This window comes from Schistocerca cancellata, chromosome 2, assembly GCF_023864275.1.
Source record: "Schistocerca cancellata isolate TAMUIC-IGC-003103 chromosome 2, iqSchCanc2.1, whole genome shotgun sequence".
NCBI lineage: Eukaryota > Metazoa > Arthropoda > Insecta > Orthoptera > Acrididae > Schistocerca > Schistocerca cancellata.
Genome location: NC_064627.1, coordinates 1,010,340,836 through 1,010,367,351, shown reverse-complemented (window position 1 = coordinate 1,010,367,351; position 26,516 = coordinate 1,010,340,836). Strand labels below are relative to the sequence as shown.

The window sequence follows — 26,516 nt, the reverse complement described above, 5'->3', positions numbered from 1 at the left end:
TCCAGCAGTGCACAGCCGTCATTTCACCGCCAGTCTCTTAATTTCTTTTTCTTTCTCTCCTTTCCGCTACTTACCCCATCTCCCCTCCGCACCTTCTCTCCTGCCCTCCGTCTAAACTGCAACACTTCACTGTCCGCCACTCCCATCATACTATCCCTCCCCCTCCCCACCCCAGCCTCCTCCTTATCCCCACCCGTCGCCACTCCCATCATGCACTGGTGCTGCTGCTCACAGACTGCAGTCGTGTGTGAGCTGTGTGTGCATGTGCATGTGTGTGTATTGTTGACTAAGGCCACTGGTCAAAATCTTTAAGTGTGAAAGTATTTTTGCTGTGCCTATCTGTGACTCATCCCCACTGTATGGTGAGTAGCAACCTTCCTTCTCATAATATTGTTACACTGCATCCTCAATTTTCCATTCTCTGAAGAACTGGATAAAGTAACAGAAGAATGGAAGAGTCCACTAGTAAATATTTTATTAAGACATAAGTACGTATTTCCTCTAAACAAGGTATAAGTAAGGAGTATGGATGTAAATTTAAAGCAAAGAAAGATAATTTTTTCTGTAAACTCCTTGTATCTAAGAGCCTTCAAAATGTTTTTAGAGAAGAAATCCAAAAAATGATTGATAACGATACTATAGAATGTAGTCCTTAGTGTCCTATCATAATCCATTGTTAGCAGATTCAAAACCATACACAGCTTTCTCATTTGATTATAAACCTTGTCAATTTAAAGTATTGCCCTTTGTGTTGACTACCTCTGCAGCAGTTATTATTTACGCTTTAGACAAATCTTTGAGAAACAAATTGGTACAAGACTTGACGAACTAATGTAGATGATTTACTAATAGTTTCTAAGACATAGGGAAACTCATTTTAAGTAATTAATATGAACAGTAGGTCAGTTGGAGGGCAAGGAGATAATAATAAAACTTAAGGCCATATGACGGGCATTAATGAATTACAACCTGATCCAGAAAGCATACAAGCTATATAACACTGCCCTGAGGAAAAAAGTGAAACAATTACAATAATTTTAAGGTTTGGCTGGTTTCTACAGAAGTTTTATAAAGAGACAGGCCATGTATGATCCACATTTATTAAAACTATTGGAATACAAGGCTAAATGGGTTTGCGATGATGGCCAATCTGAAGCTTTCAGTAATTTAAGTAAGGCCCATCTGGAAGATAAAACTTTGCATCACCTTAAAATGAATCAAGCATTCAAATTGGCCTGGATGCATCAGAATATAGTTCGGCTCATGAATTATTCTAAGGAGAATGGGATCCACAACACAGTGAACATTGAACCATAGTTTTTGGATAGATAAAAAATCTACTCACCAAGTAGCACGTCAGAGAACATACATATAAAGCTACAGAAATCCGCAAGATTTCAGAGCCAGTGGCACCTCTTTCTGGCAGAAGGGTTGATGGGTAAGGAAGAGGGGTGAAGGAAAAGGACTGGTGAGGTTTAGGAAATTGAGGAGAGTTCAGAAAAGTTGCCCATGAGGGCCAAGTCAGTGGAAGATAGTGTAATACACCAAGACAGAGATTACTGCCCAAACATGATGCATGAGATAATAAGAGCAGAAAGCTTACAGAGTGAAGGAAGGAGTAGTTACTGTGAAGAAATGTTGAAACTAAACAAACTGACTTAAATTAAGGCCAAGTGGGTGATGAGAACCAAGGACAAGCTCTGCAACAGGATATTGTGTTGCCAGTATACAACCTCTGTCTATGCCCATTCCTGCTAATGGAAAATTTGGTAGTAGTCATGTTCATTAAAAGGCCAAAGTCATTACGTAATAGCTGGTATATGACATGGATCATTTAACAGGTGGCTCTTCCTTTGATAGTACGTTTTTGCCAGTTACAGGGATGGTATGAGGGTGCGTAGAGTAAGTCTTCACTGGGGGGGGGGGGGGGGGGGGGGGGGATGGTTACAGGTGTAGGAACACAGGGTGTGGAAATAGATGCAGAAGAAACATAGTGTCTGACAAGGATACGCGGAGATTTCGCAGGTGATGAAAAGCTATTCTAGGTGTAGTGGACCAAATGTCAGACAGAATGGACCTCATTTCAGAGCAAAGCCTTGTCAAAGTTGCTGATTAATACATTCAAGACCAGGATAACACTGAGTGACAAGAGGTATACTCCTAAGCTTCTCTTTGGAGGGATTAGCAGTACTAGGGTTGGATGTGATGGACTGGGAAATCTGGTTTTGATAAAGGCTGATGGGGTGATTACAACCAGTGAAGGCTGAAGTGATAATGGTCGTGTGTTGGTGTAAAGAGTCTGCATCTGAGCAAATATGAACAAATACATTTGCCTTGAATGCCAAGACTATATGATAGGGAACATTTGACATGTAAAGGATGGCAACTGTCAAAAATCAAATACTGTTGTTTGTTAATAGTGAACACAAGTGCATAGCTGATCGTCAGTGAGGATGAGGGTCAATATCATGGGAAGTGAGGGGGATTTGGAATTGGACCATGTAAAATTTAACTGGGATGATGATTACATATGGAACAGATGTCATCAATATATCTAACCCAAACTTGGGGCTGAAGATTTATGGATCCCAAGAAAGCTCCACCCCCCCCTCCCCCTGCTGCCCTCCCCATCCCCGAGCAACTCACGAAAAGATTGAAATAGGAAAGAGCCACCCTGAATCCCATGACTGTGCCCCTGATCTGTTTGTATGTCTGCCCCCTTGAAGGTAAAGCAGTAGTTGGTAAGTATAAAGTTGATTATGTGAGAAAGGTGAGCAGTAAGGATGTCATACATTTGATATATCTCGGTGCTGACTGAGGAAAAGCTCAGCAGCAGACAGACCACGTACATGGGGGATGTTGGTATAGAGGGAGGTGGCATCAATGGTGACAAGCAAAGTGTGTGGTGGGAGTAGGCTGGGCACAGATCTCAGAGGATCTAGGAAATGGTTGGTGTCTTTAACATAGGAGGGAAGTCATTGTACTACATGTTGCAGGTGATGATCAACAGAGGCAGATTTAAGTTCAATGGCTGCTTTGAAGCCAGTGAGTAAGAGACAGCTAGGATGATTGGGTTCGTGGATCTTAGGAAGAAGGTAAAAGATGGTGGTGTGTGGTTTGGGTGGAATAAGAAGTTCTATGGATTGAGGTGTTAGTCCTCGTGAGTAAGGAGGGACTGCAGGTCAGTTCACTTGGTGCCTACATTTCCGAGAATTTCAGGTCTGGGGAGGAAGATTATGTCATAAGAAGCTCTGAGAAAATAACAGTGATTTGGAGGGATGGGGACCGAGTACCTCCCTCGGCTTTCAAATATAAGCTCAGTGAAATAAAATTCCAATGTTACGTTAAAACCACAGAATTCCCTGACATTTTACAAAATTCTGAAATTCCCTGATGTGTCCCTGATTTTTTCAAGGAAAAATATAATTTCCTGAGAATCCCCAGTTTTCCAGAAGAATCGCCACCTTGGTTTGTATCACAAGGATGGGGTCTTGATGGCAGATGCTACATGCAGAGGTGTCCAACAGCTGGCACGGATCCTCACTTACATACTCCCATCAGTCAAGTACCACAGTGGTAGATCCCTTGTCTGCTGGGAGGATAATGATAGAGTTATCAGTCTTTACAGAATGAAGGACGGGATTTTTGGAGAGGAGAGTTTAGGGTTACGTTGCAGACCCCTGTGACCGTCCCCACTGTAAGACTTGCCCTATGCACTCGCCAACCGACGTCCGCCTATACCAACCTTGTAACTGGCAAAAATACACTATCAAAGGGATATCCATCTGTGAAGTAACATGCCATATACCAGCTGTTATGTAAACACTATTCAGCCTTTTACATTGGCATGACTACCACCAAGTTTTCCATTAGGATGAATGAGCATAGGCAGAGGGAATATACTGGCAACACACAATATCCTTTAGCAGATAATCCATCTTCTTCAGTCTCAGCATTTCTTCATAGTAACTATTCCTTTCTTCAAGCCCTTTCAATTTTCTATATCTTTCATTTTCTGACTTCTCTATTTCTGCCCCCCCTCCCTCCCCCCTTGCCCTCCCACCTCTATCACACTTAGCTTTCCACTCTTATCATCTCGTGCACAATGTTTTGGTAGCAATCTCTTTCTTCCACCTTTAAACTCTCAGGCTTTCATATCTTGTCCAGTGAAATCCCCAAGAATCAGGCTTTCCTTCTCATCCCATCTGGTAAGTCTCCACTGACTTGGGGTTCTGGGTGACTTTTCCAAACTCTCCCCACTTCCTAAACTTCACCAATCCTCTTCCTTCACCCTCTTCGCTCCCCTTCAACCCTTCCGCCAGAAAAAGGAGCCACTGGCTCCAAACGCTTTCAAATTTTAACATCTTTATATTGTGTTTGCCTGCTGTCGTTCGGTGAATAGATTTTTTATCAGGGTGTCTACGTGGACAAGAAAAAAAAATTCCCGGATTTTTCCCGGATTTCCCGGTTAAAAACACAATTTCTCCCGGATGAAATTGCGTATAAAGCGGGTGAAAATACATCCGGGTTAAGTAACAGTATACTTTCCCTTGGAGCTGTAAAACCTATCAGTCCTTTGAATCGTAAAGGTCTTTTACCGGCGGAGGACGTCCCACCACTTTAGGAAACGAAATCCTGGAAAAACAATGCGTATGGAAAGTTGTTTGATGCGAGACAATTATTTTCGTATTGCGAAAGTATTTACACAAATTACAGCACGGTAGCTTCCGAAACTCTAAAATAGAGATTGCGTTGAGCGATGCACTTTTGTTAGCCAGTCATAGCTCATGTCACGTGACCTCGCTAGCGAATGACGGCAGTTATTCAGAGCACGAGGCCTACGAGAAAGACAGGCCGCGGCGCGTACGTTACGGAGTTACGCCGAGCTCGCTCAACTCAGCTAAGTGCGTTTCTACACCGGTTAACTCGTAAGCAGATGTGTATGTACGAACGAGAATTGCATCGTCTATTGGCATCCACTGTTATTAGTCCTACAATGATAGGAAGTCCGTAGGCCTACTAACAGGCTCTAATTTGGCAATTAAAATCATGCCAAACTGATTATCAGTTGCGTAGAAAAGTCGAGGTGTTCTGGCACGAAGAGACTTGTGACATTGCTCAGTAACACATTATGCACATTTTTTTGAAGGTCAATTACACTTTTTGGCATCGATTGCATAATTTTTTATCTATGAAAGAACAACATTAAATATGAAAACTAACCTGAAGCTCGGTCTTTTTTTAGCGTGTGTTACATGTTAAGTCATATCAAATACAAATGTGCCGGTAAAATTTTAAATAGTGGCATAAATGACTTATCTTCTGGGCCCGACATTTTTCAAATAACTGATCCTCAAAGTGTTACGTTTTGAATGAGAGTTATAAAGCCCTGTGATTTAAGAAATTCACTGCATATTCTCACACGTAACATAAATCATCTTGCATGGAAATTTACTTTGAAAGTAACGCATCTCAAGCCACTATTCGTAATATTTTCTGGTGATCTGTTAGAAATTTAAACAATTGTGACGTCACGCACATCGAATGCACGTTAGTTGTTACGGACGTACTGCATAATATTCGACCTAAAGCCTTTGACACTTTTCGGTGTCGGCAAACTGGTCTGTGCATTGTGTAAATTACCCATTTTCTATCCAACTAAACTTTTATTTTGGTGTCATTCTCTGATTTATGTTTCATTGCTGCAGTATTATTCAGCAGTAGTGGACTAAAGTTCTTTGTCAGCGTATCTGATCTTACACGTCAAACCTACAAAACGAACTGAAATCTAAAACAATGAAAAATCCCGGAATTCCAAAAAATTCCCGGGTGTTTCCCGGATTTGTCCCGGATGAAAAAATTCCCGGGTTTTTCCCGGATCTCCCGGATGTCCCGGGCCGTATACACCCTGTTTATCAATCCAATTACATTATATTTTTTAAAAACTGACTATTTTCATGATATTCTGAACCATAAATTTTGCTAGTCATTGTCTTATTACGCATGAGCTGAATTACTCAGTGATTGAGAAAGAACTTCTAACTATAGTGTGGAGTCTACAAAACTTTTAGACTCTAACACTGGGCTCAAAAATATTACACATACACATCATCAGGCATTAGCATAGTTAATGGAGAGTAAATTATTATACGGTTGATTAATGAAATGGATTTTATTTTTACAAGATTTTAAATCAGAAATTAATTATGTTAAATTTTCACCTAACACAACTTTTTGGATGCACTTTTTCCATTGCCATTAGGTATGAATCATGAGAATAAAGTGTGTTGGCTCAATAAGTAAGAGAAGATATCAGGTCTGATGAACATTTTGGATCAACTGTTACATCTTGGAACCAGGAAACATTGTCTCTAAGAGATAAAACTAAGTAGTTAAATAATGGAAAATCGAGGCTGGAATAATGACAATATTATGAAAAAGATAGTTGCTCTCACCATATAGCACAGATGCTGAGTCACAGATAGGCACAACCAAACAACAGTCAAAATAAGTTTTTGCTCAACACACACACACACACACACACACACACACACACACACACACACACACACACACACACACACTGGCTGCAAAGGCCAGAAGTCCGGTTTGGCCGTAAGCTTTCTTTGGCAGTATTTTAGATGTGCCTATCTGTGATGTAGCATCTCTGCTATATGGTGACTACAAGGAGTACTACAGAAGTTTTGCAATATGATGCAATAATAAGCTGCAGGATGCTTATTGCTGCTTCATACTTGCATTGTAGCCGATGTGTCAAGTCTGTGGGCACAATCAATCACTAGCAGGGTTAGTTTGAAGGGTTTGCTATAGGGTCATGGTCGCAAAGTGAGATTCAGGCAGTTTTGCGGTACAACTTTGTACGTGGTTTAAACATGACCAGTGCTTTGAAGAAATGACTCTTGCACTCCGTGATGTGTGTCTACATTGTATTCATGTGGTACAGAGAATTACAAAGAGGAAATTTCACTCTGAAGGACACTCAGAGGACGTGAAGGCCACAATCATCAGTTGTGGAAGAAAACATTGATGCTGTAAGGAAAATGCATGATGAAGACAGGTGAGTGACCTAAAAGCAGATAGAGGATATTAGGGCTAAATGCACCAGCAATTAGTATGATTCTGCATGATCACTTGCAAGTAAAGAAACTTTGTTGTCTCTGGGTGCCACACAGACTGACAGACGGGCAGATGACGTGACATGTGACTTGGTGCCGGAAGATGTTAAGGAAGTTTTCTAGGGGACCATTTCAGTATGTGGAATAACACTGTGACAGGTTATGAGACTTGGCGGTACTATTATGACAAGCTGTCTAGTACTCAAAACAAAGTTTGGGTCTTTGAAGAAGACGATACACCAGTAGAGGAGAGAAGATGGCTGTCTTTCTTTTTTTTCTAAATCGAGCGGGATTGTGGACCATGTTGTTTTGGACATACATAAGACAGTCACAGCTATGTGGTACACTGAGCAACGCCTGGCCAAAGTCATCAAATCTTTTAAGAGCCTGTGACTGAAGTCAGGAATGGACACTTGGTTCCTCCATCATGACAACACTCCAGCTTACCACACCAAAACAAGCACTGTATATTTGCAGAGTACAGAGCTGAAACTTCTTGAGCACCCTTCTTATAGTCCAGACCTTGCTCCTTGTGACTTTGCACTGTTCCTACATGTGAAAACGAAGCTGAAAGGAGTGCAGTTTTCAAGTGATGAGAACCTCCAGAGGGCTTGGAACAATGACTGTGCCTTACTCCCTACAGAAACTTGGGAGAACTGGTTTAGGGATTAGTTTCATAGGATGGAGAGGTGTATCCAATGTGGCAGAAATTACTTTGAAAAAAATTAAATAAATAAAGCTGTATTGCAAATCTTTCCTAGTACCCTTCGTAGAAACTATCCTTTTCTTTTTTCTTTTGAGCCGTCAGTCTTCTGACTGGTTTGAAGCGGCCCGCCATGAATTTCTCTCCTGTGCAAACCTTTCATCTCAGAGCAGCATTTGCAACCTAAGCCCTCAGTTACCTGATGGGAGTATTCTGATCTCTGCCTTCCTCTACAGTTTTTGCCCTCTACAGCTCCCTCTAGTACCTTGGAAGTCAGTCCTTGATGTCTTAACAGATGTCCTATCAACCTGTCCCTACTCCTTGTCAGTGTTTTCCACATACTTCTTTCCTCTCCGATTCTGTGCAGAACCACCTCATTCTGTACCTTATCAGTCCACCTAATTTTCAACATTCATCTGTAGCACCACATCTCAAATGCTTCGATTCTCTTCTGTTCCAGTTTTCTTACAGTCCATGTTTCACTACCATACAATGCTGTGCTCCAAACATATATTCTCAAATGTCTTCCCCAAATTAAGGCCTCTGGACTTCTTTTGGCCAGGAAGCTCATTTTGCCAGTGCTGGTCTGCTTTGGATGTCCTCCTTGCTCTGTTCGTCACTGGTAATTTTACTGCCTAGCAGAAATCCTTAACTTCACCTACTTCGTGACCTAAGACCTGATGTTAAGTTTCTTACAAAAATAAGTAAAATGTGCTCGCTTATTTCCATGGTTCTCAAAAATGACTGGGCCTGTAGTCACCTTACAGTTAATGCAAAGTCATTGTTCCATCACTTCTATTTCCATTCTTTACAAACTTTTACCACCAGCACATGTTTGCTAGTGTCTCTTTGTGGTTCAAAACTGTTTACTCAATATTTACTCCTATTATACAATTAAACTCAAATTTTGTGTGCATCTACAAAAATGACTGCAACAGAACACTACTGCAGGGCAAAGTTAAAACAGCAGCCACAAAATGACAGATAGACCAATAGTCCCACTCAAACTCAATAACAAGTCATTAATTTCTGAATATTTCGAAATGTAATTTGTTTTCTTAAAAAATTATAAATTTTATTTTTTAAATTGTTTTCTTACAAAATGAAGTTTCACATTTGCTCCATACAAAAATAGTCCTTTGAGTACCTTTTTCAAATATACCTTATGAGTACATGATGAAAGGAGAGGACAGAAAAGGAAGGAAGAAAGACAAGGCTATAATGTCTCAAGAAAAGGTAAGGAATTTGTCCATATTGTTTTCAGAGGAACCACCAAAACTGATTTATGGAAATTGCTGACAGCCTAGGTCTGGATGGCCTAATCAGGATTTGAACTCTGCTGCTTCCAACTGACAATCCAAGCACACAAATAAACATTGTAGTTATGTACTATATTAACCCCTCCCTGGCAGCATGTCACAGGTTTAGAATTTCCATCTAAATTTTACATGCTGACAGCACCCTATTCGTGTTTGTTAACCTTTGTATTTGCATCAACGGACTGTGTTTCATGGTGGTCTCATAACAGGTAGGTCAATTTTTTATGGAGCAATACTTTTAAGGCCACAAACTACTTATGACACAAATTTTTAGATTTTGCTTCCCCCAGTCAAGAACACAACACACATGTATGTAATACGAGGTAGAACATAAATTACTTGGCTGAAGTAATGTCCACTATATGCAACAAACTTTTGACCCACATGCAGCAAATAACAGCCACATCAATAAACACAGGTTGTCCTGCATATACAATAAGGTGTCAAAGAGGGATATTAAATATATAAGCACGGTATTTCATTATTTAGTACACTATTTTTATACTACGGTGTATTATATGTGGCTATGTTGTGTGAAAAGTCTGTTTAATATGACATGTTGCATAATACTCCATTGTGATCATTGTATACCTTCATTTTTCTACTCTTAATGCCATATATAGACCAAATTTAATAAAGAACACTGCCACTTAAAACTGAAATTAAAAATTAATTGATGTATCATCATAACCAGAAAAACAGAATTACTTCACTTAATATCTAGGAAAGGCACTCGTTGTAATAAGAAACAATTAAATACACTCCTATTTAAGATTAACCTAGAGAATAAATGAAAGAATGACACTTGTATTTACATACTGATATGAAAATGTATAAATTCACTCACATCATGGTGAGCCAGGAGATCTTGTAAGTCATTTGGCTGTTCAATTCTTACAAGTGGTCTAATAACATTTGTCAAGAAACGTGCCATATTTGCTGCATGTTTTGGCCCTCGATATTGTATTCCTTTTGCATGCTGTGTGTAAGCTATGAATACTGGAAAGTGTACCAATTTTGTGAAATACTGACGGCATTCACTTCGAGGTTGCCAACAGTTGATTGCAGCAAAGTACACCTGCAAAGTGAGCCGATATTTGAATAATTACAATTGATGTGTGGATTATGACTGATAGAGGAACCTAGGATAAAAGCCAAATCACTTAACATTATTAAATTATCTTCAGACTTAAAAAAAATTATAAGAATAATGAATCAAAATCAATAATAATAATAATCATAAATTTACTTAATATGTTAAATATTCAGTTTTTAGATATCATAAAATAACACTCATTAAAAACCCTGAGATAACATTCTGTCATCCTCAAAGAACAAAATATGTAGAATAACATAGAAGGAAGCTATCACACAACATAGTAAATAAAAATGAACAACTTTAAGTTTCATGTGTTAATGTGTTACCATTCTATTTCCCCTTACAAAAACAAACAAGTGAAAGATTACTTTTTGCCAAGAGTTCTAATATTCAAATAACTTATGGCATTCCAGCCAGGTGACATCATTAATGACTGTCACACTGCTACATTCCCATAACATTTTATATGCCTGCAAAAACTCAAGTTTAAGTTATAATATCACTTTACGTTCACCTACAGATGGAATAAAGAGACCATTAACTGTATCAAACAGAGAGGCAGGAACTATTAAAACCAATATATTTGCTTGTATTGTAATTTGTTTTATCATTTATCACTGTCAGATTATAATATTTCATAATTAAAAAATTCTGTTGTACTGTACTTAAATGAAATGTGTATCTTTGATTCCTTTCCATATCCCAGAACATATTTATCTATTGATTTTTTTTTAATACAGGCAGTGTAATGTCATGTACAGTGTATTGTTGCAATTCACACACAATGTGCTCCCAGAAACCATGCAATGTTGTTACCCACTACGATATTTGTACGAGGGTCATTCAATAAGTAATGTCCCACATTTTTTTCTCAGAACATATTTATTGTTAAGAGTCAGCATTTGGTGACAATATACATCAACAGGTCTTGTTCATGTCCTATTTTTCTACACAATCACCATCACAATTCAGCATGTGTGGAGCAGTGGTTCTGACAGGAGATCCCGAGCGTGTCTGATCATGGAGCTCTGTTTCTGCATTTCCTGAGGCTGCAACTTTCTTTACCCATTGCCCAACTACACTCCTATCAACTGCAGCATTGCCATACACTGCACACAAATGTTTATGGATATTCACCACGGTTTCTTTTTCTGCACACAAGAATTTAATAACAGCACGCTGCTTGTAACACGAGCTGTATGTAGACACTATTTTTACGCTGTACTAAGGCTCTGCCATCTGCCAGAATAGTTTGAAACTTCATTGGTGCACAGAACAAACATCAAATGTGAAGCACTATCAAGGATGTTTGTCTATGCGTATTAAAGCATTTTTTTTAAAAATGTGGGGCATTAATTATTGAATGACCCTAGTAAAATCATTTTCATTACACATTTTTCACACTTGCATCATCTAAAAAAAAAAAATTTATCAATACAAATACAAACAGAGGATGATGAACATTAGAATATCAACCATATATTTTTCACTGATAAGCTCTACTACTTTAAAGAACTACACTAAAGAATATCAAATGACACTTACTATGACAAAGAGGAAGTGCACTGTGCTACAAATACATTGCCTGAGGAAAAAAGTGAAGGATAAACACAGGGAGGAGGAAACAAAATGAAACTTCATGAGTTGAAAGGGGCTGTGATGTTATTTAGTGATTATAAATTCAAGTCAAATTTACAAACAACTTGGCAATATGAGTCCACTTATTCGTATGAGGTTGCATCTCCTGTGGCCTGGATGCAGGCACTGATTCATTTGGGAAAAGTTTCATAAAGCCACTGTACCTTCTTCTGTAGCAAACTGGACCACACAACTATTGTTCTTGATACTCTGGATACTGGCAGTGGGATGGAGTTGACATCTGAGGTGGTCCTACTCGTTCTATCAGGGATAGGTGCAGGGCTCTTTTCGGACACACGGCTATCTCAATATCATGCACACAGTTCATAGAGACACATGCCATGGGCAAGCATTATCCTGTTGAAAAATGGCACCACAGTACTGCCACATGAGCAGCAAGATAAAATAACACACAATGTCTGTGACGTCCCATTGTATCGTCAGAGATTCCTCAGTTACAGCCACCCATGACCTGAAGTTATACCCGATGGCTCCCCACTGCATTACACCAGAGGTAACACCATTGTGCCTCTCTAAAACATCGGAAGAATGGGACCTCTCCCCAGGTCGCCACCATATTCACTGACAATGGTCATCCAGAGTAGTGCTGAGCCATGAATCATCAATGAATACAATGTGATGCCATTCATCAGCAGTCCACACTTACTGATCAAGGCATCACTCCAAGTGCAGCCATTTGTGTTGCAGAAGCCTGCACATGTGGTGGTAATCCCTAGTTTGGCTGCTGCTAGATTCTGCCCAATGGTGCAGAACAACACAAAATGTTGCAGGGAGTCCATTACTTGAACTCTGATGACAGGCACGGATGTGAAGGAGTACTACATGCTTGATGGACAATACAGGGATATTCCCTCACGGTGCTTAGACGTTGTCAACTGCAACTTTGACAACAAGTATGCCTGTCCTCAGTTTCCAATGCTACCCAGCATCAGGTTAATGTTACATCTGAATGCTGCACAAATCACGATACTGCACGATTTGACTAGTTGGTTTTTAAACTTATTATGCGTTGATAATGATGTGTCTCATGATTATGTGCCTTGTTTTTCACAGTGATCACTCAACATCTGAGTTTATTCACACTTCTTACATAGTCTGCAAGGCCTGGTAATAACACAAAACACGAACGAAACTACTGCACTTTGATGACCAACCTACCTGTCACAGAGAGTTGTGACTCTAATCCTTTACATACCCACCGATGATGTGCATGAAATTACACTGAGATTCAACCATGTCTTCTGCGTATATCACTGTTTTGACAGGCAATGTATTTCTGTTAATATACTGATGTTAGTCTCAACAATTCCACAGAACACCCACTGGAAATTTAATATACATTCTGAAGTTCTTTTGCATTCAAAATGTGTTAGCAAGCAGTAAAGGAAACAGAAGAAAAATTCGGAGTAGGTATTAAAATCCACGGAGAAGAAATAAAAACTTTGAGGTTCACCGAAGACATTGTAATTCTGTCAGAGACAGCAAAGGACTTGGAAGAGCAGTTGAATGGAATGGACAGTGTCCTGAAAGGAGGATATAAGATGAACATCAACAAAAGCAAAACGAGGATAATGGAATGTAGTCAAATTAAGTCGGGTGATGCTGAGGGAATTAGATTAGGAAATGAGACACTTAAAGTAGTAGAGGAGTTTTGCTATTTGGGGAGCAAAATAACTGATGATGGTCGAAGTAGAGAGGATATAAAATGTAGACTGGCAATGGCAAGGAAAGTGTTTCTGAAGAAGAGAAATTTGTTAACATCAAATATAGATTTAAGTGTCAGGAAGTAGTTTCTGAAAGTATTTGTATGGAGTGTAGCCATGTATGGAAGTGAAAACATGGACGATAAATAGTTTGGACAAGAAGAGAATAGAAGCTTTTGAAATGTGGTGCTACAGAAGAATGCTGAAGATTAGATGGGTAGATCACATAACTAATGAGGAAGTATTGAATTGGATTGGGGAGAAGAGAAGTTTGTGGCACAACTTGACAAGAAGAAGGGACCGGTTGGTAGGACATGTTCTGAGGCATGAAGGGATCACAAATTTAGCATTGGAGGGCAGCATGGAGGGTAAAAATCGTAGAGGGAGACCAAGAGATGAATACACTAAGCAGATTCAGAAGAATGTAGGTTGCAGTAAGTACTGGGAGATGAAGAAGCTTGCACAGGACAGGGTAGCATGGAGAGCTGCATCAAACCAGTCTCAGGACTGAAGACAACAACAACAACAACAACAACGTGTTAGCATGGAATTTTGCAAAGGGAAGGTTTCTACAGGTTGTCTGGAAACCTTTCTTCTTGTTCTTGTTACAAATCTCCCCCCCCCCCCCCCCCAACCCCACCACCATGATAACAGAGAGATTCTGATACTATCTCTCTAATCATCTACATATTTTCCCTATACCATTTTTATATCTTGCAACTTCTCTTGTACACTTCTGTTAGGTCATTTATCTTGTGTGTAGCCACTCCCTTTTTTGCCCACACAGTCCATCTTTCACAGACTTACATTTCCAGCTGCATTTGGTCCTCCTCTAAACTCTTAAATTTCACTGTTCTTTCTGCAACTTTTGACTTATTTAGCTTCTCAAATATGGTACATAGTAGCCAACATCTGATAGTTTGTTCCCTGCTGATCGTGTTTTGCTATCCCCTACTGACTTATAAATGTGGATAAAAAGTGTAACATTTTCTCCAGCTATTGCTTCTCTTTTTCAGGTGAACACACACTTAATAGAATGATTTTTAAGGGCTTTGCTGCTGCCACCTCATACACTTTTTTTCGAATTTTTTATTGAGTTTTGCACTGGGTGCCTTACGTTTATATAAACTTCTTCCACTACTTTCAGCACTGCATCCCATTTTTGTTAGATCAGCATCTGGTAATATTAACTCAGCATGCATTCATTTATTCACATTTTGTGTCCCATAAATCCCATCTGGAAGGAGATCCTTCAAGGGTGTGGAACACGTCAAGTTGCACAACATTAATTAACTGAAAATTATAATCACAATGAAAGACAAATCAAAAGATGGAAATTGGACAAACCTGTCGGTAGTAAAACTGAGTGATGGTCTTAAACTGGTCACGTAATACTTGACTTTCGGCATCCCATGGAGCATAGTACATTATGAAAGAGACATCACATTCAGCAATCCGTTGAAAAGCTGACATTAAGTTTCCCTGGAAGAAGTCAGCAACTAGCGAAGTACGTGGAAAAAATGGTACTGCTGGAGGACTTTTTGAAATCTTTGGAGGCCTGTAAAAAAATTAATAAAGATCAAAAGAATTTTTTTTTTCTGCAAGGATACATACTTTCAAATATATTTATTTATTACGTTGAAGATTCAACTATACTGTTTTAGAAAAACTAGCTATTACAGTATTAACGTAAACTATAACACTGACTGAAAAAACTGCAATACCAAAAAAATAATTCATGTACAGTAATGACATTTCAGGAATACATCTGTCTGGGTAACATATTTAAGTGATTAACACTGCAAGACGACAAGTTAATGTAAGCACAATATAAGCCATTGCAAATGTGAAATGCTGAGAGATTGATAACAGGTGTAACCACCAGAAGATTAAATGCAAGCATCGACAAATGCATGCATTGTGAGTGTACAAGTGCCGGACGTCAGTTTGTGGGATGGAGTTCTGTGTCTATTGTACTTGGTCAGTCAATAAAGGGACAGTTAATGCTGTTTGTGGATGACTCTGTAGTTGTCATCCGATGACGTCCAATATGTGCTCAATTGGAGACAAATCTGGTGATCAAGCAGGACAAGGCAACATGTCGACAATCTGTAGAGCATGTTGGGTTACAATGGTGGCATGAGGGCGAGTGTTATTTTGTTGCAAAACACCCTGCAGAATGCTGTTCATGAATGGCAGCACAATAGGTCTAATCACCAGACTGATGTATAAATTTGCAGTCAGGGTGTGTGGGATAACTGTGAGAGAGTGAGAGAGCTCTTGCTGTCTTGCAAAATTGCACCCCATACCATAACTCCAGGTGAAAGTCCAGTATGTCTGACATGTAGACAGTCTGGCTGTAGGCCCTCAACTGGCCTCCTCTTAAACAACACACAGTCATCATTGGCACTGAGGTAGAGGCAGCTTTCTTTGGAAGCACAACAGAGCTCCACCATACCCTCCAACAAGCTACAGGGCATCTGGCTCAGAGCTGTCCTTGAGGTAACCTATTTGTAACAGTTTGTTGTATAGTGGTGCCAACTGCTGCTCAAACTGCTGCTGCAAACACAATATCATGCATCAGGGCTATACACCAAACACAATGGTCTTCCCTCCTGGTAGTGCCACGTAACTGTATTGAGTCTGGGCATCTTGTAAGTGTACATTCTCGTGATCACCTCTGCCAGCAATCATGTACAGTGGCTACATTCCTGTCAAGTCTTCCAGCAAAATCACAGAAGGAACATCCAGCTCCTTGTAGCCCTGTTACCTGACCTCATTGAAACTCAGTGAAGTGCTGATAATGGCGTCTTTGTCACCTTAACGGTATTATTGGTGAACATCAACTCACCGTGTCCAAACTCAATAACAACAAACCCTCACAACTGTTACAGTGCATATTTAAAGCAAATCTGATTTGCACTTTCATAGGGGTGCTGTTAGCCTCATTCTTATATGACTGACATGAAAACTGAATAAATATCATCTTTCAAAAACATGCCTACAAACTTTCATTTATGTCACACAATTCCTTCTTGGTGTTGTGATTTCTTTTTCCATCAGTGTAGTTTATAATGAACTGTGTGGCAGTTACATTTACAATAAGACACTAGACTTAGTAGGTAGAGTAGGAAAGATGACCAACTGTGTCACACTGAAAGATAGAGAAAATAACAAATGATGGTAATATATAATGTATTGTCAAAATCTAAATTAAGTTCACAGCACTAAAAAAAGGAAACCAAAATGCAATAAACAGACGAGGAACTTCGATCCCCACCAATTAATTAGAAATGATAAATATAGAGAAGTCACACAAAACATACAACTGACAGATAATTTAGAAGAACTGGTTCAAATTCTTAGGCAACAAGTAGAAAATTTTGCCCCATTGAACCTACGTAAAAGACATGCCTGGTGGAACTCAGAATGTGACAAAATTCATGAAGAAAGACATCATGCGTGGTTAAAATTTCAAACACACAAAACAGAAGAAAATGCAACCAACTTCAAAAACATCATGAAAAAGTTCACACAAATTATTGGGCAAAATAAGAGACAATCATAGAAAGATCTAATCAACTCAGTAGAAGAAAATTACCATAAAACCAATTCCAAAGGCTTTTACAAAATCTTTGGAAGACAATTACAAAAATTTGCCCCTCCTACGTTAATGCTGAAAAGGGAAGATGGAAAAATGGCACATAATGACAAGGAAAATGCCGAAATCATGGCAAAAGCATTTAGCAAACTTTTTAATTGTGAAGAACCCCAGGAACTTTTAGCAATTAATACACACACACCCATCAAGATGCCACCTGATCTCATAAATCCTCCCACAATCCAAGAGGTGGAAACGGCACTCAGAGAGATGAAAAATTATAAGGTATGTGGAGAAGACCAAGTTTTTGCAGAAATGTGGAAATATGCCAGTGATACAGTTCAAACATCCTTACACATAGCCCTAAAAAAAATCTGGATAGCAGAAAAGTTTCCCAAACATTGGACTACAGCCATAATCCACCCACTCCACAAAAAAGGAGATAAAAGCAACCCAGATAATTACAGAGGTATTTCTCTCATAGACTGCACATACAAGATTTTCTCCAGAATACTATAAAAGAGGATCAAAGAGCAACTAGAGGAAGAATTAGGTGAATACCAAGGAGACTTCAGACCTTGGAGCAGCTGTGCAGAACAGATCATCACTTTAAAATTAGCCATAGCATATTGCAAAAAACGATATAAACCTCTTGTAATAACCTTCGTGGACTTTAAAAAAGCATATGACTGTATCCATAGACATTCATTGTTAAAAATCTTAAGAAATTTCGAGCTCCATACAAAATCAATCAAATTGGTAGAACTCACCTTAACCAACACTGTATCAAAAGTCAAGTTCAGGGGGGAATTTTCTGAGCCAAAGATTGCATGGCACCCCTGCTGTTCACTGTGCTTTAGAATACATAATGAGGGAATGGTACAAGATTAACCCAAAGAACATCCAAATTGGAAGACCCAAAGACAACACAAGTTTAAATTGTCTAGGATTTGCTGATGACCTTGCTCTCTTGTCCAACAGTATTGAGGAAACTAAACAACAAGTTAAACAAGTTATCCCACTACAGGAAATAGCACAGTTAATTGGTCTTGGAATATCCTTTGAAAAAACATTCATTATGTTAACTGACCCACCACTCATAAAAAAAATTTCCATAAGAAACCAAAAAATGAAAATTGTAGATAAATTTAAATATCTGGGAGAAATCATAACATATAACCTCAATGAAAAGCCAACATGGCATAACAGAATAAACAAATTGTCCAGAGAACAATATATCATCAAGAACACCCACAACAAAAAGAGCCTGTCAATTGCAACACAATTAAAACACTACAAAATAGTCACTCAACCAGAAATAACATATGCAAGTGAAACCATCTTCAAAACAACTAACACTGCACAAATAGACAAAATACTAAAAATACAAAGAAGAATCATCAAAACGTGCATCAACAAATTGTACCAGAAAGATGGACACTGGAGAGCAGCTACAAATGAAACAGCCAACAAGCAAACAGAACCAGTAATGAGTACAATCAGGAAGAAACACATTTCATTTTTTGGACATCCAATCAGAACACCAGAAAACAGGATCATCAGAAGAATAACAGAAAAATTGTGGAATAGTAAGTGAAACATTTAGTGGATTACAGAAATCAAGGAAGATATGGATGAGCTACAGATTACATTGGAAGACCTCAGAAACAAAACTGACAAAATCAGGCAGACAAACAAACCAGACTGCAAACGAGAATCAACAAACAGACAATAGGAAGAAAGAAGGATGAGATCCGAGAGAATGAAAAATTACTGGGCTGACAGGAAACTGAAAAATTCTTTGTATAAAGTTGACTAGAGTGGTCCAATGAATGCCATAAAATGTAAATAATAATAATAATAATAATAATAATAATAATGTATTGCTCTCTATTCCTGTTGGATTTGCATGTACTGTTATGTATTGGCGGGGAAAAGGCAGACAGAGAGACAGATAATTCTGTCACAAACTGTAGAGCTTCCAGATAATATTGAAAAGGATAATGACATTTGTTGTTCATGGTTTTCAAATATATGGTTTTCAATATGCCTACATGGCTAGTAAAGGCATCTAAAAGTTAGATAACAACGTGTTTATGAGATTCCGCATCAGTGTGGGGTCTTACACTGACCAAACAGTTAGTTGTTCCACAGATCACAATAAATATTATTATGTGGAATATACCCAGAGGACAAACCCCGAACACACATACAGGGTATGCCATTTATCTTGATCATCGTAAATAACTTTTTGCCAAAACAAAATGTATCTAGCAAATGTTATTTAGCTTCTAGGGGCCATTAAACAACATGAGTACTTTTCTTGCAACTTGGTTCTTTATAAAGATGTCAATATCAGTTTTTTTTTATTTTTTTTTTTTTTTTTATGAACATTCAGCACTCCACATGATCTCCTGTTCAAAAAGTATCAAATGTACAATTCACATAAACACATTGTTATTACAATGTGTACAGAATATATCATTTAAGAGTACTGAAGCACTGTACCACATGTCTCCATACTGTAAATAAGAAAACATTATTTCAATTACTATTCTGTTAACGTTCTCCATAGGGCGAGTAGAATTTCCATGTTCTCTCTGTTGGTGTGCAACAAATTCGCACAAAACTTCAAATAAAGATGGTTGGCTGACTGACTGACCTACAAAGCACCTTCCTTCTGTTTCCATTTGTTTACTGCCAATTCCAGTAAGTGTGTAAGTGTTATTACCTTGTGTACCTGCACTGTGCACTAATACAGAAAAATCAAAGTTAATCTTGTGTTACATTTTTTAATAAGGTCATGTTTACATGACTGATACACTGTGTTATGATTTTGAACAGGTCTTAATGAGAGAACATGGATTACTGAATAAAAAATTTAGGGTGCTATTTAAACAAGGTGTATCACTGTTCATTTCTGTGTAACGAGCAAAGTTACATGAAAGGCAATCATGCTAGTTAATGCTCCACTGGCAGTTACAGAATTTTTCTATAAACATGACTAATTACTTGTAGCGAAGAATTCCTCTATGGTACAGAAAGCATTGTTAAGAAGAAACACCTGTAATCTAAAACTTCCTGGTAGATTAAAACTCTGTGCCTGACCATGACTCAAACTCAGGACCTTCGGCTTTCACGGCCAAGTGCATGGCTTGTGACCCATCCTCACAGCTTTACTTCCACCATTACCTCATCTCCTGCCTTCCAAACTTTGTAGAAATTTTCCTGCAAAACTTGTGGCACTAGCATCTTAGCAAAAGATCTGGCAAAGAACCTGGGAAAATTCTCATCCTATGTAAAATTGCTAAGTGGGTCTAAGGCTTACATACAGTCAGTTGTTGACCAGTCTAGCGTGGCAGTTGGAGATAGCAAAATCAAAGCCAATGATTTAAATTTCATGTTCAAGAAATCATTCAGGCACAAAAATCGTACAAAAATATCATCATCTGATCATCGAACAGACTCCCATATTGACAACATAAAAGCATCTCTGGCATAGAGAAATTACTGAATGAGTTGAAAACAAATAAGTTATCAAGCCCAGATGGAATCCCAATACAGATTTTCAAAGAGTACTCTACAGCATTGGCCCCTTACTAAAACTGCATTTATCATGAATCTCTCACAAGGCACAAAGTCCCAAGCAACTGGATAAAAGCACAGGTGACTCTTGTGTATAAGAAGGGCAAAGGAATGGACCCACAAAATTACACACCAATATCCCCGACATTGGTTTCCTGCAGAATCCTTGAACATATTCTCAGTTCTAATATAATAACTCTTCTTGAGATTGAGAAGCTTATGACCACAAATGGTTTTAGCTCATGTGAAACTCAGCTTGTCCTTTTCTCGAATGGTACACAGTGAACTATGGATGAAGGGCAACAGGCAGATTCCATATTTCTAGATTTCTGGAATGTGTTTGACATTGTTCCCCCACTGTAGGCTGTTAAAGACAGTACTGGCATATGGAATGGATTCATAGTTGTGAGAGTGGCTCAAAGACTTCTTAAGTAATAGAACCCAGTATGTTGTCCTTGACAGTGAGTGTTCATCAGAGACAAGGGTATCATCAGGGGTGATCAAGGAAGTGTGATAGGACTGCTATTATTCTCTATACACACAAACGATTTGGTGAACAGGTTGGGCAGCAATCTCCAGTTGTTTGCTGATGGTGCTGTGATGTGTGGTAAGGTGAGGAAGTTGAGTGACTGTAGGAGGATACAAAATGACATAGACAAAATTTCTGTTTGTGTGTAGTCGTGTTCTTTTTGACACAGTCATGTAGTTTAAATATCTGGGCATGATGTTGCAAAGCGATATGAAATGGAATGAGAATGTGAGGATTGTGGTGGGAAAGGCAAATGGTTGACTTCAGGTTATTGGGAGACTTCTAAGAAACTGTGGTTCATCTGTAAAGGAGACTGCATATCGCACAGAAGTGCTACTTATTCATGAGTACTGCTCGAGCGTTTGGGATCTGTACCAGGGCAGAATAAAGCATGACACTGAAGAAATTCATAAGTGGGCTGCTAGGTTTGTTACTGGTAGGTTCCAACAGCAAGCAAGTGTTATGGAGATGCTTTGGGAACTCAAATGTGAATTCCTGGAAGGAAGGTGACTTTCTTTCTGAAGCATATTATTGAGAATATTTAGAGAACTGGGATTTGTAGCTCACTGCAGAACGATTCTGTAGCCTCCACAATTCTGTAGCCTCCAACAGACAATGCATGTAAGGGCCATGAAGGTAAGATACAAGAAATTAGGGCTCATAAGGAGACATACACACAGTCATTTTTCCCTTATTGTATTTGCAAATTGAACAGAAAGGAAACAACTTTTAGGGTATCCTCCGCCATGCACCGTTAGGTGGTCTGCAGAGTATTGATGTAGATGTAGATGCAGAGGTAGACAGAAGGTAAGATATTATGGAGACTTGACTTAGCCATAGCCTACAGGACATTTCTAAAATGAAATTTTCATTCTTCAGCAGACTGTGCACCAATACGGCACATCCTGGAAGATCAAAACTGTGTGCTAGACTGCAACTTGAAATCGGGACATTTACCTTTCACGAGCAAATGCTTTACAAACTGAGCACCCCATGCACAATTCACGGCCTGTGAAAGGCAAAGGTCCCAAGATAGAGTCTAGTTCCAGCACATAATTTTAATCTGCCAGGAAGCTTCATATCAGCACACATTCTGCTGTGGAGTGACTATTTCATTCTGGAAATATCCCCATGGCTGTGGCTAAGCCACGATTGCACAATAACCTTTCTTCCAGATGGGTCATAAGTCATGCTTGGGTAGCTCAGTTGGTAGAGCACTTGCCTGTAGAAAGCAAATGTGCTGAGTTTGAGTCCCGATCCAGCATACAGTTTTAATCTGCCAAGAAGTTTCATACCAGCACAGTCTGTTGCAGAGCGAAAATTTCATTCTGGTCCTCTAATCTACATTTGAAAACACCTCTGTTACCTGTCGAGTTTTATTTTCATGGGAAGATTGTCAAAGAATTTTAAAGCTGTGTATTTCATCTCTTTCTGTGGCAAAGTTGGATTCATTAGAGACTAAAAGTGATCTTTTTTCTTCTAGTGTTGAATGCGTGAATATATCAATTACTCTTAAACTCAGATGGACTGTAGACAACAAATTTCATAACTGAATAAATGTACTGTGAAGCTTCTTACAGATATGCCTGCAAGGTGTACATGTGAACACTACACATAATTTTAATTACATCCCTTTGTGCAATGAATACTTTTTGCCAAAGTGAGGAGTTCTCCCTCGCAGGAGCCACTGATTTTCTGGAGCACTGGCTGTGCAGTCGAGAGGGTTTGTGTAGTCTGTGAAGCAGAGGGCCATACCAGTAGCAGCTTGCTGCTGGAGGAGGAACCGGACAAAGTGTGTCTAAGAATACCCCATCTTTCCTTCATCCTGTCTTGTTTGTTCTCTCTGTCTAGTTGGGCAGGTAGAGTTTCAAAACCCAGAAGACAGTCTACCTGGGGTGTGTTTTTTTTTTTTTTTTTTGGGTTTAAGGGCGCTCAACTACTGAGGTCATTAGCGCCCAGTCACAATTGTTAGAGCACATAGAATCTAGTAAAACTCAAGGGGGGAGGGGGGGACACCAGAAGGTTCTTACAAAGATGTAGATAAAATAAGTGAAAGAGTTAGATGTTGTTGGACAATCCAGTCAAAGTAATGAAACGAAGAACACGAGCAGCTGCTCAAGCGTCATCCGCTAAAATATCCTGTAAAGTAGATGGCAGAGACAGGACAACACGAGATTGACTAAAACGGGGACACGACAATAAAACATGGCGCACTGTTAATGCATGACCACAAGGGCACTGCGAGGCTGGGTCACCAGAGAGCAGGTAGCGGTGGCTAAACCGGCAATGCCCAATCCGCAACCTGGTCAGAAGACCTCTTCTCGCCAAGATGGTCGGGAGGAGGTTGTCCAAGCAGTTGGGAATGGTTTGACTGCCCGGAGCTTGTTTCCTTGAAGGTAGGACCAAGTATCCCACCAAAAGGACACAAGCCTCTTACAAACAACCCCACTAATGTCAGATGACGGGACACAATGGGAGGCTGGCTGAGGCAGGAGGACTGCAGCCTTGGCTGCAGCATCAGCAGCCTCATTCCCAGGCACTCCTACATGGCCGGGAACCCACAGAAAGCTGACAGAAGAGCCACCCTCAGCAAAAGAATGGAGGGACTGCTGGATCCGTTGCACCAAGGGATGGACCGGATATGGAGCTCCAAGGCTCTGAAGAGCACTGAGTGAATCAGAGCAGAGTACATACAATGAATGGCAGTGGCGGCGGGCATACTGAACGGCCTGATGGAGAGCAAAAAGCTTGGCCGTAAAGCTGGAACAGTGGTTGAGGAGCCGGTATTTAAAGCTGATGGCCCCGACGACAAAGGCACAGCCGACACCATCGTCAGTTTTGGAGCCATCAGTGTAAATAAAGGTGTCACTGGCAAGTCACACACGAAGTTCGACAAACCGTGAGCAATACACTGCAGCCGGAGTACCCCCCTTCGGGAGCGAGCTGAGGTCAAGATAAACATGAACCGGAGCCTAGAGCCAAGGTGGTGTCGGGCTCTCACCCTCTCTGAAGGTGGTAGGGAGTGCAAAATCCAATTGTCGAAGCAGGCGACGAAAGCGGACTCCAGGGGCAGCAGGGCAGACACATACAACCCATACTGACGGTCGAGAGAATCAGTGAAGAAGAACTGTTAAGAGGGGTGGTCAGGCATTGACAACAGCCGGCAGGCATACTGACAAAGCAGTACGTCGCGCCGGTAGGTCAATGGTAATTCAGCAGCTTCAGCATAAAGACTCTCGATGGGACTTGTGTAGAAAGCTTCGGTCGCAAGATGTAACCCCCTATGGTGGATGGAGTTGAGACGGCGTAAGAGGGATGGCCAAGCAGACGAGTAGACGAGGCTCCCATAATCCAGCTTTGATTGGACGATGGACCGATACAAGCGAAGCAGGACAGTGTGATCCGCTCCCCAAGATGAACCACTAAGAACTCTGAGGACATTAAGGGAACGTGTACAACGGGCAGCCAAATAAGAAACGTGCGGAGACCAACAAAGTTTCCTGTCCAGTGTGAGCCCTAGAAACTTAGTTGTTTCCACAAATGGGATAACAACGGGACCGAGATGTAAGGATGGCGGAAGGAACGCTTTATATCGCCAAAAGTTGATGCAAACCGTCTTCTCTTCAGAGAACTGGAAGCCATTTGCCACACTCCATGAGTATAGGCTGTCTAGACAAAGCTGAAGGCAGTGCTCCAGGAGGCATGTTCGCTGGGCACTGCAGTAGATCACGAAGTCATCGACAAAAAGAGAGCCTGAGACATTAGGTGGAATGCAATCCATAATTGGATTGATCGCTATGGCTAAAAGGGCTACGCTCAAGACGGAGCCCTGAGGCACTCCGTTCTCCTGGAGGAAGACGTCGGACAATACGGAACCCACACATACCCTAAACTTTCGATCTGTTAAAAAGGAATCAATAAAAAGGGGGAGGCGACCGCGTAGACCCCACCTGTGCATAGTGCGGAGGATACCTCCTCTCCAACAGGTATCATAAGCCTTCTCCAAATTGAAGAACATGGCGACCGTTTGGCGCTTTCGCAAAAAGTTGTTCATGATGAATGTCGAAAAGGTCACAAGATGGTCAACAGTGGAGCGGCGGCGACGAAAGCCGCATTGAACATTGGTAAGTAGCCGTCGAGATTCAAGAATCCAAACTAACCGAGCGTTAACCATGCGCTCCATCACCTTACAGACACAGCTTGTAAGAGAAATGGGGCGGTAACTAGAAGGAAGGTGTCTATCCTTCCCGGGTTTGGGTATAGGAACGACGGCATCACGCCAACGCATGGGGACTTGACCTTCGGTCCAGAAGCGATTGTAGGTACGAAGAAGGAAGCTTTTGCCTGCCGGAGAAAGGTGTGCCAGCATCTGAACGTGAATGGCATCTGGCCCCAGAGCAGAGGACCGGGACAGTGCAAGTGCACGTTTGAGTTCCCACATAGTAAAGGGGGCATTATAATTTTCCAGATTAAGCGAGTGGAAGGAAGGTCGCCGAGCCTCTTCTGCCTCTTTCTTGGGAAGGAAGGCAGGGTGGTAATGGGCGGAGCTTGAAACCTCCACGAAAAAGCGGCCGAAGGAGTTGGAGATATCCACAGGATCAACAAGGACCTCATTACCGAAGTCAGGTCAGGTACCGAGGAGTGGGCCTTAATGCCCGACAGCCGGCGCAGGCCACCCCAGACGACAGAAGAGGGAGTAAAACTGTTAAAGGAGCTGGTGAAAGAGGCCCAACAAGCTTTTTTGCTGTCTTTGATGACTCTACGGCATTGCGCTCGGAGTCGTTGGTATCCAATACAATTCGCCAACATAGGATGGCGGCGAAAGGTGCGTAAAGCACGTCGTCGAGCATGGATAGCATCTCGACAAGCCTCATTCCACCAGGGGACAGAAACGCGACGTGAATAAGAGGCAGTACGAGGAATGGAACATTCGGCAGCATCAATGATAACAGCCGTGAGGTATTCAACCTGACTGTCACAATTGAGAAAATCGTGGTCCGGAAAGGTCGCCAGGGAGGGGTAAAGTCCCCAGTCAGCTTTCGGTATGTTCCAGCTCGAAGGACGTGGGGATGGGGTGTGGTGCAGGAGACGAACGACACAGGGGAAGTGGTCGCTCGAATAGGTGTCAGAAAGGACATACCACTCGAACCAACGGGCAAGAGTGGTAGAACAGATCGAGAGG

The 26,516-nt window shown here is 40.5% G+C and overlaps 1 protein-coding gene across 1 annotated transcript in view; it reads right to left on the bottom strand.

Annotated features, from left to right (window-relative positions):
• LOC126162981 (thioredoxin domain-containing protein 11) overlaps nucleotides 1–26,516 on the bottom strand; it is a 160,929-nt gene that overhangs the window by 117,994 nt on the left and 16,419 nt on the right. The window contains exons 2-3 of the mRNA XM_049919835.1: nucleotides 14,967–15,177; nucleotides 10,006–10,236 (exon numbers count right to left, since the gene is read on the bottom strand). Of these exons, the coding sequence (XP_049775792.1) occupies nucleotides 10,006–10,236; nucleotides 14,967–15,177 (442 nt within the window). The remainder of the gene's footprint in view (nucleotides 1–10,005; nucleotides 10,237–14,966; nucleotides 15,178–26,516) is intronic.